We start from the raw sequence: 14,061 nt of genomic DNA on the forward strand, positions 1-14,061 counted from the left end.
GGAGCCCAGCGGCTGGTCTTGGCCAATCAGACGGATGTTCCCCAGGCGCCCGCCTGCTGCCTGAGAATCGGTTTCCTTTTTCGGAAATATCCAAGGCATCAAGGACGCCACAACGGGAAGCTGCCTGGCGCTCTCCACAACTCGTGTTCATCAGGATCAACAAAATTGGAGATTGCAAGAACTTAAAAATGCGTGCTTCAGTCATCTTCATCACTCCTTATTCTCACTGAGCATTATATTCACAACCAAGTTCTCTGCATCCAACCATTGCAAACGATCCTCTCTCTGTCTCAATTTCTCACCAAGCAAACATGGCCGACTGTTACACCCTCCCCGCCGTCCCCACGAAGCACTCCACCTTCATCGACTACGTTAACTCTCGTCCTCAAGAGTCAATCCCGGATCTTGTCCGGCCTTACAACGAGTACGATGCAGTCCTTCGCAAAATCTACGCCCAACAACCATCCCACCCCGCGGTCGCAAACAACCTCCTCAATGTGGTGCCGCTGTTCGATGCCAGTGGCTCAGCAGATCTTCGGATTCGCGCACGTGATCTGGCTTCCGAGCCGGAGGAGCTCAAGGCCAAGTATTTGATGCCACTAAAAGATGAGGATCGAAAAGCGGATGGGTCCCCAGCCGTGGTATCCTCCTTCAAACAGTTCCAGACGAACTTCAACCTGTTCTCTGAGAGCGCACTCAGTGATCTCGACTGGAGCAATGTGGTTGCAGCGGGAAGTGCAGTGACCACCTCTTTATTGCCCGTTCCGGAGGAGTACCGCGACTCGAAACGCGGCCTGCGCGAATACTACCATCAGAGATTTGCTCCTGCCTCGGATGTCGATCTGTTTTTGTATGGGTTGACGGAGGAACAGGCCATTGAGAAGATCAAGCAGATCGAAACCCGCATCAAGGACTCGATCCTGGCCGAGACTTCCACCATTCGCACAAAGAATGCCATCACGATCGTGTCGCAGTACCCCACACGCCATGTTCAGATCGTCCTTCGAATCTACAAGTCCATTGCCGAGATCTTGACTGGGTTTGATGTCGACTGCTCGTGCGCAGCTTATGATGGTTCCCAGGTGTATCTGGCACCACGTGCCGTCGGTGCGTTTGTCACCCAAATCAACCATGTGGATCTGTCCAGACGGTCGCCGTCGTACGAGAATCGTCTTTCCAAATACGCTCGCCGAGGATTCGAAGTGTTCTGGCCACCGTTGGACCGCGCCAAGATTGATCCGGTATGCCGTGTGACCGAACATTGCGAGTGACACTGACTTTTACACAGACGATTTTTGAGCGCAGCTTCACCCGGACGCTCGGCCTTGCCCGGCTTTTGGTGCTGGAGAAGCTCCCGAAGCCTTCTGACCGGGATGCGTACATCGACAAGCGGCGTCGAGAGCGAGGCCGACCGGTTCCTATGCGAATCTCGAAGCAGTTGCGAGGAAACATCAAGAATGACTGGGACGACGAGGTGCCTGAATGGGTCGATGAGGAGGATGTGTCCGACTACCATACGTTTGTGAGTAATGCCTTGTTTGACGGCAAGCCATATACTGATCACATCAGACCATTCCTTATGGCGAAAGATTCCACGCTCGAAAGATTGAGAAACTGCTCTACACTAAGGATTTGCTGCTCAATGCGGAATGGAACAAACCCAAAGACCGCGAGGTCAACCTGCATCGGCATCCGGCTTTCTTCGGCAACTTTGAAGATGTGATCGAGGATTGCTGTGGCTTTTGTCCTGTTCCCATCACCCCGGAAGAGAAGGAATTGGCCGAGGAGGAGAGCAAAATTTACGTCTCCGGCAGAATCAAATTTCTCCAGGACAACCCCGGCCGCCAGGAGATTGGCAGTTTCAACCCTATCACCGAAACCGATTGGACTGGTCAGTGTTCCCTGATTTTATGGTGCCCGAATGCTGACTTGTACAGAAATGGCATACGTCGGAAACACAGCAGGCTTGTGTCAAGCGATCGTCGACAACGACGTGGAAGGCGTGAAGCAGTGGCTCTCGCCCGACTTTGATGTGAACCGTCGCGATTTTACCGGTCGCACTCCGTTGCATCTGGCGGTCATGACCTCCACGCCCGAAATCGTTCAGTGTCTTGTTGACCACGGAGCTCGTTTGGTCGCTCGACTGGCCGATGGGCGAACGGCCTTACATCTCGCTGCGGCTCGAGGTCACGCTGAGATAATCAGGATCTTGCTGACGAAGAGCGAGGAGAATGAGGAGGAAGAAGCTCGCATAGAGCAGTCGCGCAAGGGAGTCTCATCCGATAAAGAGGCCAGCGATGGTGAGGAAGATGCGGAGCTCATCAGGCATCCTTCCGCTGAGAGCGAGGCAGATGCTCAGTCGTTTGCCACCGGTTCTTTTGTCAAAGTCCAAAAGGATGCAAATAGCGCACAGGACTCGGTGCCCGATGACTCAAGCGACCAGGACCCTGACGTCTACGACATCAATGTCATCGCTTGGGACAGTCACGCCTCCCCTCTGCATCTCGCGATTTTGAACGGGCACGTCGCTGCTGTTGAGGAACTGGTATCCTCTTTCGGCGCGGATGTGCTTCTGCCGGTCAAATTGTTGCACGAGTACAACAACAGCCCGCGAGCTGCCATCCTCACCCTGGTCTTGGCTCTCCAACTGCCAATAGAGCAGGCAAAGGCGATGTCGACGAAGCTGCTACAACTGGGTGCCTCGCCGGCACAGGCAGATCTTGATCAGAAGACTGCCGTGGCTCACATTGCGGCTTCTCCGAAATACACTGAGTTGCTGGACTCGTACCTGCAGCATGACCGTCCGGCAGTCGAACGGACAATCAACTACATTGCTACTAGTGGTTGGCAATTCAGCCCCAATGCCGAGACTGCGCTGAAAACGGCGATCAAATCGGGGAATGTCATTGGAGCCTTGAAGTTGCTTGACGCAGAAGCGAGCCCGACTATTGCCTTTGAGGAATTCATCAAGTCAGCACAGGTGCACATCGATGGAATACGGAACGACTCCTCCGAGCAAGTGAAGAGAAGATTCGATGCTAATGTGACCCAGCCTATTATATTGAGTGTCCTCAAAGATCAGCCATCCGTGGCCCTGAAGCTTCTGGCCCGAGGCGCAGATCCCAATACACTGACGAAGGAAGGGTACCAGATACAGCATGATGTTCACGCTAGGACCTACCGACACGGCAGATCACTGCTGGATTGTGTGCGGGAAAAGCTGAAGGCTCTGCGTGCGTACAAGCCCGAGACTCACACCCGGGAGCCGCCCAGACCCTTGGAGCACGAGGACAGCTACTACCTCTCGCCCTTCAAAGAAGACACATACCAGCTGTGGACGGCCAAAGCCGCTCTCCGCAGTGCACACTCCCGTGTTGAATCAGAGCAGAAACGCTATGACGACGACGTGAAGTGTGCAGCGAATCGCAAGGGTGTCGAGGAGAAGAAGGCGGCCGTTCAACTGGCTCTCGACGAGTTTGAGAAGCTCGAGGAGGAATTACTTGCCAGGGGCGCCAGGGAGTTCAAGCAGTTGTTTCCGGACATTGAAACGTCTTCTGATAACGGCAGGAATCATTACGGATGCTGCGTCACCAAACCTGATCCGTTCAATGTGACCTTTGACTTCAGGAGGCCGGATCTCAACGACATCACCAGGGAAGGTTATATTCAACTGTAGGTGCTCCTTCGGTTCCTTCCGTGTGCTGCGCCTCGCTTATGCTGACTGTGTTTAGGTTTGAGGCAGCGTGGTGTGGTGACCTTGAGACCATCAAATCACTCACCCTTGGGACATGGGGTCCAGACAAGCAGAGACCGCCGCTGGAGATTGCTACGAAAGACCAGAGAAACTTCCACCCGTTCAACATTGCCGTCCTACGTGGACATTTGGACGTGGCGAAGGCGATTATCGCCATTGCACAAGTGCAGTACAAGCCTCAGGACGAGCAAGAAAATGTGCGGTATAGGTTGCGAGCAACAACCAATAATGACGATGATTATTCCAGCGACGAGGGCGACGACAACAGTGACGGTCTGGATATCGAGAGGCAGATCCTCGATGAAGAATTCACTATCGACAACATTGGTGAGGTCAAGACGCAGGTCGAGAGCAGGACCTCGCCTCTTTCCCTCTTGAAGGACGGCTGTTCGGCTGAAGACTTTATAAAGACAACACTGCCGGATGGGCGAAAGCCTTGCAATCTTGTGCAGTACGCAATCTGTAAGGATGATGTTAGGCTACTGGTCTTCCTTCTGGATCTCGGCCGGGAGCTGTCTGCGAAGTCCGGAAGTTCCGAGCAGACCATCTTTACGGTTGGACAGTGGGATCTTACTGTGGCGATGCGGCTGGGACGAGTCCGCTGCCTGGCAGAACTCATCAAACGTACGGGGGCTGGCATACAATTGGATAAGCTGGCGGAGCAGAGCGGAGTGGAAATCAAGGAGAAGCCCAAATACTACCAAGGACTGTCCATCCACGGGAAGAAGCGAGCGGACTGGGCGGCTGCCGGTCGCGGCATCCTCCCCGCACAGCCTGAGGAGGAGAAACCTCCCCTTCTGGTTGCTGCGCGTGAAGGTAACCTCGAAGCAGTGGAGTGGTTCTTGGGAACTGCGCCTGGCCGATACTATTTGGAGTTTACCGAGTGTCACAAGCATGATAAGCGCATCGAGAGGCTCGCCATGGGAAAGTTGGGTGTCGAGCGTTCCATTACAAACTGGTTGAATATCAGACGTAGGTTCCCTTCATGGTGTGTCGATAGACGTTACATATGATACTAACTGCCAGCAGGCGATCTTGTCCTCCACTGTGCCCTCTTCGCAAAGCCAACGGCCGAGTCAGAACGACTGGTCAAGTACTTGATTCAGCACGTCCCTCACTGTCTGGAGGTCAAGTCCGTTGATGGATATACCCCCTTGATGATTGCATTCTCGCTTGTTCGTCCTACTTATGCCAAAATCCTCATCAAGGCGGGGGCCGACCAGACCGTGCGCGATAAGAAGGGCTGCAACATCCTTCACCTTCTGTTCTGCAGTGTCAGCTCCCCGTCGGTCGAGAAGCTGGATGACTTCCAGAAGATGCTCGGACTGGTTGATCCGTCTTTGGTTTCCTCCCTGCTCGTCGAGCGTTCGTCACACGGGCCCGGCTCTCTGACACCCTTGGCAATGTGGATGATGCGGGCCTTGAGCACCACGAATACCTACTCCGTCTATGGCAATGGAAGCAACTACGAAGGCGATAACCAAATGAAAACTCTTCAAATAATCTTGGACTTTGCCCAAAGTACCGGGCAGAAGCATCTTGAACTGTTGAACGGGGCTGGCAACACCGTCATGCACGATGCCGTGCGGTGCCAGCTCCTTCAAACGCTGGAGATCTTGCTCGAACGCCGTCCGGATCTCCTCCATCGCGAGAACGCTTCTGGCTCGACGCCTGCTGAACTCGCCGAGGCCGCCTGGGTCACTGAAGTTACATCGAACCCTCCCGGATGGGAGCGGCGAAACAGGTTCATGTACAGCAGCAATCAGTATGGGGAGAGCCTTGTGGATCGTCGGCCCGAATCCTTTGTCGAGGAGGGTGATGAAGCCCCAACGATGAAACGGAGGATCTACGACTTCTGCCACAGCAAGGCAGAGACTTTGAGATGTCCCGTTGCGAAGCGTAGATTGGTCACTCTGTTCGAGGCCAATGAAGTCGCCAGAAGACTGGCTGCCAGAGATCCGCAGGAGAATCGGTACATTGGCCGTGCAGCGAGAAGGAGAAGATGGGACGAGCATGACGAAAGAGAGTTTGGCGATGAGGTTCGGGAATGGCTTCCGGAGGTGTATTAGCAGTATGGTTCGACTCGCAATCTCCAAGGGTTGCCTGTTCCTTGCATGGTCGTGAATACATTTTAAAGTATTCGTCGTCCAGTATATCTCAGGGTTGAGAGAGCCTACAGCTAAGGGAGAACGTACTACGTAGCTTGACAAAATTCCCCGAACACAGCGATTGATGACAAGATAGAGAAAGATCTTTGGATGGCCTCGGATGTTCTCAATTCGGCAGTGGAAGTCGCAGCGACCATGAACTTTCCCCACGCCAGTTCTTGCACGAGGAAGTGGCTATCATCCATTCGTTACCACTCCGTATTCCCCATAATTTATGCTTTATCCTTTTGCTAAGCTTCTTTCCTTGAATGTCGAGCCATTCACGTCGTCCGGCCGAACTCGAACTCCGTCCGGGGAGTAAGCTTCTCTGCCCTTTGCACGACCATGCCGCAACCAGACTGTAATAAGGGAGGACAATCACGGAAAAAACGTGGAATACATCGCCTGTTCACTTGCCTTGAGGGACTACTCGGCCATAGTGGACCTCGGGAAAGCAAGAATGATGACAACCAGCGGAGGAAGGCAATGAGGATGTTGTATTGTTTGTATATATCTTGTTTGGGTCCCATGTACGTCTACGAGATACGATGAAACTACAGCCGGAGACTAGGAGGGGTGATCGGTACATCGATAGGGCTGTTAGCAATGCATTTCACGGCAGTTTTACAGCAATCAAGTAGCGAAAAGTAAACTCTCCTTTGAATTGCAACGATTGCGCAGTTCCGCTACAGAAAAAAAAAAAAAAAAGCCGGCTAACAAAAAAACGTCAGCGATAGGACTCGAACCTATGCGGCCGAAGCCAAGTGATTTCTAATCACTCCCCTTAACCACTCGGGCACACTGACTAATGATGTAAGATACGACTTTTTGATTGCTTTTTAAGGCAGGACAGTCAATTATCATTTTTCGATTGCAAGGGTATCGTATTTTCTACATCTTCTTGCATTTCGTCCAGTCAGGGACTCTCGGGGTAAAAGCGCCCTTTACTCATTGACGGGATTCGGTACTCCATTGGATCGAGGTTCGGCTTGTCAGAAGACCAGAAGACAAAGACTTATTTCCCTCCTTCGGCTACAACGGTGTTGCTGCCTATATATATTGCCCCCTCCGAATTTACAACAACAAGCATAATCTGTTTACTATCGTACAGCTCTCGGCCAAGTCTTCGAACAGTACCTGGTCGAGTCCGAAGGAGAAGCCGTATCTACGACGTGGCTTTGATTCGACATCAATATTCTCGGAGATTCGCTCTCCTCTCAGTCAAGCATCGAGTCGATGGTTGAAACGGCGGAGTCACATGTTTGGTTCGTTAGTAGCCTGAAAATAACGGCATTCAGCAAGACCAGCCCACGTGACGACTAGTCCCGGTCAGGCAGGCACAAGCATCACCAACTTGAGCCTCCATCTCGATCAACACCGGAATACAGCACGAACCAGCCCAAATGCACACCCCGACAGCCTCGACGCAGCTCCCCATCGGACTCAAGCCTCCTCGACGGCCTCTCTGCCGTCCGAAAGCCCCGCGCACAACTTTTCCCTTTCAGTTCGCGCGTGACAATGTCCCTCTGCGAATGGAACGCCTCCTGCCGCTTCCTTGACAACATCTACGTGAAGGATTAGATCCGCCGCACGGAATCCCGCGTTATCGAATAATACAGGGCGCCGACTGCGGAATAGACCATCCAATGAATCGGGGGTCGCGGGTCGCGGCGAGGAGCGCAAGCGCAGGCAAACGTTCCGCGAGCCGGTCGGGTGTCCCCGTTGCGTGAAAGCAGTCACCGACGGTGCGATGAGAACATTTTCCCATATCATGGCGCACATAACCACGGGTACTTCGCGCTGGAGCGCAAGGTTACCTCTGGGGTGCGGGACCTGGCGGCCAGAGGCGAGCAAGGGATACAAGAGGCAGGAGACGGAGACCGATGAGCGGACACCGGTGCTACAGCGGAGGTCACCGGAGCAGGTCAAGCACCGGATAGCCTACGAATGGAAGGGTAAACACAGAGTGTAGCACCTCAGTCCGGCGCGGTTGGTCCTGCTGGCACTGTAGGCATCGTAGATCCTGTAGGGAACCGCGTCGAACCAAGCCTCGAACATGAGGGATTATGATACACTATCTCTACTGTACATGTGCCGCCCTGGATGTGGCATCCGAAGTCTATATACAGCCGTTAGGCATTATTCGCACACGAGAAACTGGCACTGCTGGGATCGTCGTGCAGGGCCTTGCCTGACACATAAAGTCCCAGACCACACTGTGAAGATAATCAGCAATTGTATTGTAGAATGTCCGGCAAGAACTTACAATGCAGCATGCGATCCCCATGATGACAACGTTGAGAATAGTAAGCGCAGTCTTCATCGGAGTCGAGAAGAACCGACCCTTATTGAGATACAGCCAGAAAAGAGCGCTGAAGCCGTCTGCAATCGTCAGCCAGGCATCAACACAGATGAGACGGGAAAAAAAAAGACTTACAGGTAAACCAGCTTGCAAAAAGTGACGCCTGCATAACATAATCATCAGCTCGGCCCGGAACGAACCAGCAAGGAAACATACCACCAGACTCAACAGATTGTTGAACACCGGGATAGCCTCGGCAATAATCCAAGCCACGATCCAAGTCGCCAGCCCAATCAACACCCAGGAACCGGTCGCAACAAGATCGCGCTTATGCATGCGGTCGCTGTGGCGCCACATCCGCACGTAGATGTACTTGCATGCGACGTGGCCGTTCACCACCCCTCCGATGATGATCTACGCCTCGTCAGATGGATCCTGGGATGAGTACAAAAGACTTACAGTCGGCAAGGCGATTCCGTACGCCACCTTCTTCACGACAATCGACGCTGAGCCTAGCGCCGGTGAGGTCACGTCGTCGCCGGCATAGCAGTAGATCACTACCGCGGCGACGATGTACAAGCATGTGTCGATGCCTTGCAGCAGGAAGAGCGACTTGGGGTAGTCGCGGGGGTTTTTCAGTTCGGCCATGAAGCCGAAGAAGGCGACGTGGCCGGCTGTTTTGTCAGTGCAATCCATGATTGAGATGAGAGGAGGAAGAGCCTACAGAATGAAAAGACGATATTGCAGACTGCAAGAAAAGCCTTGTATAAACTGGTATCAACAGTAGCATTGACACTGCCGTGCCATGGACGTTGGACACCAACGGCAATCATGACGATCAGAACCGCTGAAAAGACACTGATGAAGGCTGCAAGGTGTCAGTAGCATTCTACATCGTCGGAGACACACGCACAAGCAACTGATAGAAACGAGACCTTGGCCAGCGTCCGCGGCAGACACAGCACGAATGAAATGACCAAACCGACCACTCCAAAGACGATCGAGCATGTCCCATGATCGGTAATTGAGTTCATGGCGACGGTAAAAGTGAGGATATGGCTAGCCATGATGAAGACCACGAGGAGCAATTGGCCTGTTCCGAAGAGCTCCCGGCCAAATCTACCCATGATGACCTCGCCGGCATCACCCATTGAATGGATATGTGGATAAGCCCATTTAAACTGCCCTATCGTGTATCCGGTGTAGGTGGACATCAGACCAAGCGCTACAAGGAGAATGATGGCTCTACGTTCGTTAGAATTGTCGGCGGAGTGGGATGGATAGACTCACGGGACAAGGCCCAAGGCGGCCACCACCGCTGGCAGGGAGAGAATACCCAGTGACACTGTCTCGGCAACCATGACTGCTCTCGATCAGCTACGCCCTTAAAATGGCGGTGACATACTCACGGAAACCACATTGCCTGCGCGGGTTAGCAACAGTCCGGGTATCTAGTTCAGGAATCAGGACATGTTACTCACCACCAACTCAAGGTCTTGTACTTCACCTCGGCATACTCCTCGTCCCCGAATGCATCTTGATACTCTGGTTTCGAGTCCTGCTTCTCAAAGTCACGCTCGCCATCGGAAACAGCCTCGGGATGTACACGATCCGTGTCCATCTCAGCATCCGCAGCAGGACGGGATCCTGCCTCGAGCATGGAACCCATGATTGCAACTCTGACGAGTGACGACAGAGACGATTGAGGTCTGGTCGAGCGGCTTGCGAAACGAGTGGAGCTGGAAATAGCAGATTTTTCACCCGTAAAAACCCTACAACCTCACTCATACAATGCAATCACGATACTGGTGTCGAGGCCGGGATGTTCTCCGTCGTCACAGATACACTGTGTCACCAGCACTTGATACTGACAGGGTCAAGCTGCGAGCTCCGGACTTGCAACGGCGAAACAGAACTGCGACAGCATCATGATGACTCAACGGCAACACGCTCAGTCTGGGGCCCAGTTCGTGTGCTCCATTCCTCTCGACAGCCGTTGATATTGGTATATGTTACCTAATGCCGAGACTGAGCAGGTCCCAATCAGGATAATTGATCCATTCTTGAAATGGTTGGCCAATCAGAGGCTGTGGTGTCATGGGTTCCGGGAGAAAAATATAAGTATTGATTCGCTGAAAAGAAAATTTCTAGTCAAAGTGGGACTTGATTTGGTCGATCGGCAGCCAATGAGAATTACCTCCGCTGTTGATCTTGCATTGCCATGTGCGCATCCTCATTGGGAAACAGGGACATCTGCATCAATTGTAAGAAATAGCATGGCATTATCGCTACAACGTGGCTATAGAACAGTTATCGAGTATTGAACAACTGACGCGAACACTGGAACTTATACGGCTGGAACAGGAGCCAGGCCAACAGCACAATTGTCGAGGAATATACCTCCGCATCCACAATCCACATACACCATCCCTAATAATAATCGTAGAGCTGCTTCTGCGGCGGCACATCTCTCCGAAGCAGATACTTCTTGAAATACCACGGCAACATCGCCCGATAGTGATTGATGTGCTTCGTCGTCGGAACGGAAAAGACCTGATCCAGCTCTTCCAGCGAGAGCGCCTTGGTCTCCGGCAGACAGAAATAACAAAAGATCCAGCCAAAGAAGTTCCACGCCGCGTACCAGCCAAAGGCACCGGTGGGCGTGAACGATTTATTGAGCGACGGCCAGGTCAGCGAGACGATGAAGTTGAAACCCCACGTTGTGGCTGTTGCGAAGGACATGCCGATGTCTCGGATGTAGAGGGGCTGGCATTATCAGTAGACCGCGACGATAGTGATCGAAGGGAGAACTCACGAACGCTTCTGCAGAGTAGGTGAATGGTACCGGGCCTTCACCGGGCGAGTATACGATCATGAAGAGGTATATGCCAGTCGCGACGCAGGCTGTCCGAGACGTTTGATCGGGGATGTAGAAGGAGAAGCCGGTGAAGAGGAGGAATATACACATCAGGGGGAATGTGGTCAGCAGCAGATTCCGTCGTCCAAAGGTGTCAATCGTGTATACGGCTGGCAGGGCAAAGATCCAGTTGGTGATGCCGCATCCGAGAGAAGTGATGAGTGCCATTCGGGTGTCAAAACCGGCTTCCCGGAACATTGACGAGGAATAGTACATGATGGCATTGACACCGCAGAACTATGACAGTTAGAGCTTGATCATAGGATGTGAAGAGGTTGACTTGCCTGCTGCATGAACATGACGAAGAAAGACGACTGCGCCGCACGTCGGTTGCGCGGGACGGTGAACATCTCGCGGAACAAATGCTTGCCCTCGCGGAGCTTCTCCTCCACCTTTAGCGCAGCATGAATATAGTACAGGTCTCTCGCGGCTTGGAGTGTAGACGGGCGGAATTTGCAAAGCGCCTTGTACGCGTCGTCGTAGCGGTTGCGCATCATGTACCACCTCGGCGACTCGGGACAAAAGTAGACCTGGATGCAGACGAAGAAGGGACTGATTCAGGGCCGTTTAGCACATGGGTACAAGCAATGCAAGGGACTACTTACGGAATCGCGGTCGACGCTAGCATCAATCGCCAGTTGAAGCCCGGGATTGTGGGATGCGTCACATCCATAAATGCAACAGAGGCAATATATCCCAGCATAATACCAAATGCCGTCCACATCTGCCACATCATGACCAAAGCACCGCGGATATTAGCCGGCGAGCACTCGGCACCATACACAGGGGTGGTCGTGGATTTGGCGCCCACGGCAAAACCAAGGAGGAAACGGCCGAGCAACAAATTCCACCAGGTATGCGCGGCCGCCATCCAGAATGAGGCGGCAAAGGAGATAAAGCAGGAGATGAAGATGCATCCGCGGCGACCAAACCAGCGGTTCAGGGGCGCAGTGGTCCAGCATCCGATGACGGCCGAGCAGAGGTAGGGAGCGCCGTTGAGGAGGCCTTGCATCCAAGTGTCGGTGACATTAAACTCAGCAAAGTAGAACCTGCTCTGCTTAGCATAGCTCAGACGGGGAATGCTAGAGTACGTACTCTTGTGCACCGTTGACAGCAGTCTGATCCATTCCCTGCACGATAGCAGATCCAGCACAAAGGACTGACAGGCTGGGTTAAATCCAAATCCAACAGGAGGATAGCGAGAAAACTTACTGGTCATGAAATACATCATAAACGGCTGACTCCATCGATGCGTCTTCTCCCGTCGAAGCAGTTCTTTCTCACTCTCCGTCAGCTCGTCCATCTGCTCGAACTCTCTTGGGTCCTGTGCGACAAGAGCTCCTTTTCGGAGATCGTCGCGGATATGCTCGAGATCTTTCTCCTTCGCGAAAGCCTCGACGTCATTCAGGAGCTGTTCTCGAGTCAACCCGGCAAGAGGATTCTTGAGTTTAGTGTTGGTCGTGGTGCTTTTGTTCACATCCTGAGCCCACTCTCGAGCAGTAGCTGCATCTCCTCCTTGCTTCTCAATAGATATAGAAGACTCATGGTGGGAGAGACTTGGAGCCTCTGGGTCGGAACTCTTCTCCCCCATGGTGGCAGACAGGCGGTAGAGGTTCAGGACGAAGTGGATATGCTTTGCAGAATATCGGCCAACAAAGAAAAATGCGGAGAATTGGGGAGAGATCTGGGGAAGAGACGGGGGAAGTGGAGGTCGCCTTTTATGTCCCGATCGCTTTAGGCCACCCATCTGGCCGAGAAACGGCCCCTCAGGCTAGCCCAACCTCGTGCTCGATGTGCAGCTTCATTATCTCTGACTCAGTCTCCAGTGTTTACTAGACACCTCCGCCGACCGCATGCGTCCCAGCCAAGACCAGCGGGGTCAGAACAAAGAGTCGGATGGCGTAGATGGCTGACCATCAACATCTCTGGCGTGGTGATCAGGCGGCTCCTCATGCGGGTCAGGGAGTGCCAAGGCAAAAGGAGCAGGGCTGCAGCGGTACAATGACGACGATTAAATTCTACGGCCCTCATGGATGTAACGTTGAAGCGGCTTTGGTCGGTAGAACCATGATGCCAAGGGAATTAGTTTGTAATGTCCCGGAATGGGCTTCTGGCCATTCGGGATGCCTGTTATCTCAATGTCCGTGCTATCACAGAGACATAAACTGGAAGTGGGAGGATCAGCATAAGCAGACCTCGGCGTACTTGGCGCCGAGACCAGAATAGCCAGTGAGGGTGGAAGGACCGGCGGAGGCCAAGAGGGGCGGTGCCCAAGATCGTCCATAATGATGCTGTTGCGTGGGGAACCAAGAATCTAGGCGTGGACTGGTCTGAGCGGATGTGCCAATGCAGCTGAATCTCACATGATCAAAAGAGTTCGAGTAATACACCTGATTACCCCGAAAATGTCCATGTAATGAAGTACTATACTCGCACGCTTAGGTCCAACAACGCAGGCCCCAACGGAGGCATTGCTTAACAGCACCGCAGAAATTAGAAGAAGGGAGCCTTCTCTGAAAATGACGTTTGAGATATCGGGCTCTATGATGCGTACTTTCTGTGTGCGTTGACGATGGCCTTCCGTGCTCTGTTGAATCATTCCAGAAGTTGGATGCCGAAGGTATATCAGTTTTCTTGGCTGGCTGGATGAGTGTCTTTGACAGTGGATTAGTTCTCCAAAGCTTGTCGCTTGACCTGATACTAGCCTTGCAAGCCCTCCCCGCCTCTCTCGCATGCTACGACCTGTGAAGAGTGGAAGCAAAAACCTCTTCGGTGATTTATCGAGACTTAGTGCAAGTGTGAACTTCAATGAATTCGACATCGAACGGCTGATACCGTTGCTGGGTGCAATACTGAAGGAAGAACCTGACGTGGTTGTTTGGATAAAGTCTACGAAGCCATTACTGAGCCAACGCCTCCTCCACAATCTGTATCGCTCCTG

General features: G+C 52.9%; 3 protein-coding genes and 1 non-coding gene across 4 annotated transcripts; 1 reads left to right on the forward strand and 3 right to left on the reverse strand.

Moving 5' to 3' along the window:
• Window positions 1-311: 311 nt before the first annotated feature.
• NFIA_043610 (ankyrin repeat protein) lies at window positions 312-5,823 on the forward strand (the record flags this gene model as incomplete). The annotated part of the gene is made up of 6 exons (XM_001267439.1): window positions 312-1,241; window positions 1,289-1,522; window positions 1,570-1,891; window positions 1,938-3,672; window positions 3,732-4,726; window positions 4,784-5,823. The coding sequence occupies 6 exons, from the start codon at window positions 312-314 to the stop codon at window positions 5,821-5,823; spliced, it is 5,256 nt and encodes a 1,751-aa protein (XP_001267440.1).
• Window positions 5,824-6,626: 803 nt separating this feature from the next.
• On the reverse strand, window positions 6,627-6,707 carry NFIA_043620. The gene has a single exon. It is a non-coding gene; the product is annotated as a tRNA-Ser (tRNA).
• A 1,326-nt stretch (window positions 6,708-8,033) lies between these two features.
• NFIA_043630 (putative amino acid transporter) lies at window positions 8,034-9,872 on the reverse strand (the record flags this gene model as incomplete). Its single annotated transcript, XM_001267440.1, has 9 exons — window positions 8,034-8,117; window positions 8,168-8,283; window positions 8,339-8,366; window positions 8,420-8,617; window positions 8,663-8,877; window positions 8,928-9,071; window positions 9,117-9,384; window positions 9,494-9,566; window positions 9,685-9,872. 9 exons carry the CDS (start codon window positions 9,870-9,872, stop codon window positions 8,034-8,036), a joined length of 1,314 nt encoding a protein of 437 aa, XP_001267441.1.
• Window positions 9,873-10,633: 761 nt separating this feature from the next.
• NFIA_043640 (sugar porter family MFS transporter) lies at window positions 10,634-12,711 on the reverse strand (the record flags this gene model as incomplete). Its single annotated transcript, XM_001267441.1, has 6 exons — window positions 10,634-10,969; window positions 11,019-11,357; window positions 11,405-11,672; window positions 11,726-12,169; window positions 12,216-12,279; window positions 12,333-12,711. 6 exons carry the CDS (start codon window positions 12,709-12,711, stop codon window positions 10,634-10,636), a joined length of 1,830 nt encoding a protein of 609 aa, XP_001267442.1.
• Between the last annotated feature and the right edge of the window lie 1,350 nt (window positions 12,712-14,061).

Source organism: Aspergillus fischeri, genomic scaffold, assembly GCF_000149645.3.
Source record: "Aspergillus fischeri NRRL 181 1099437636244 genomic scaffold, whole genome shotgun sequence".
Taxonomy (NCBI): Eukaryota; Fungi; Ascomycota; class Eurotiomycetes; order Eurotiales; family Aspergillaceae; genus Aspergillus; species Aspergillus fischeri.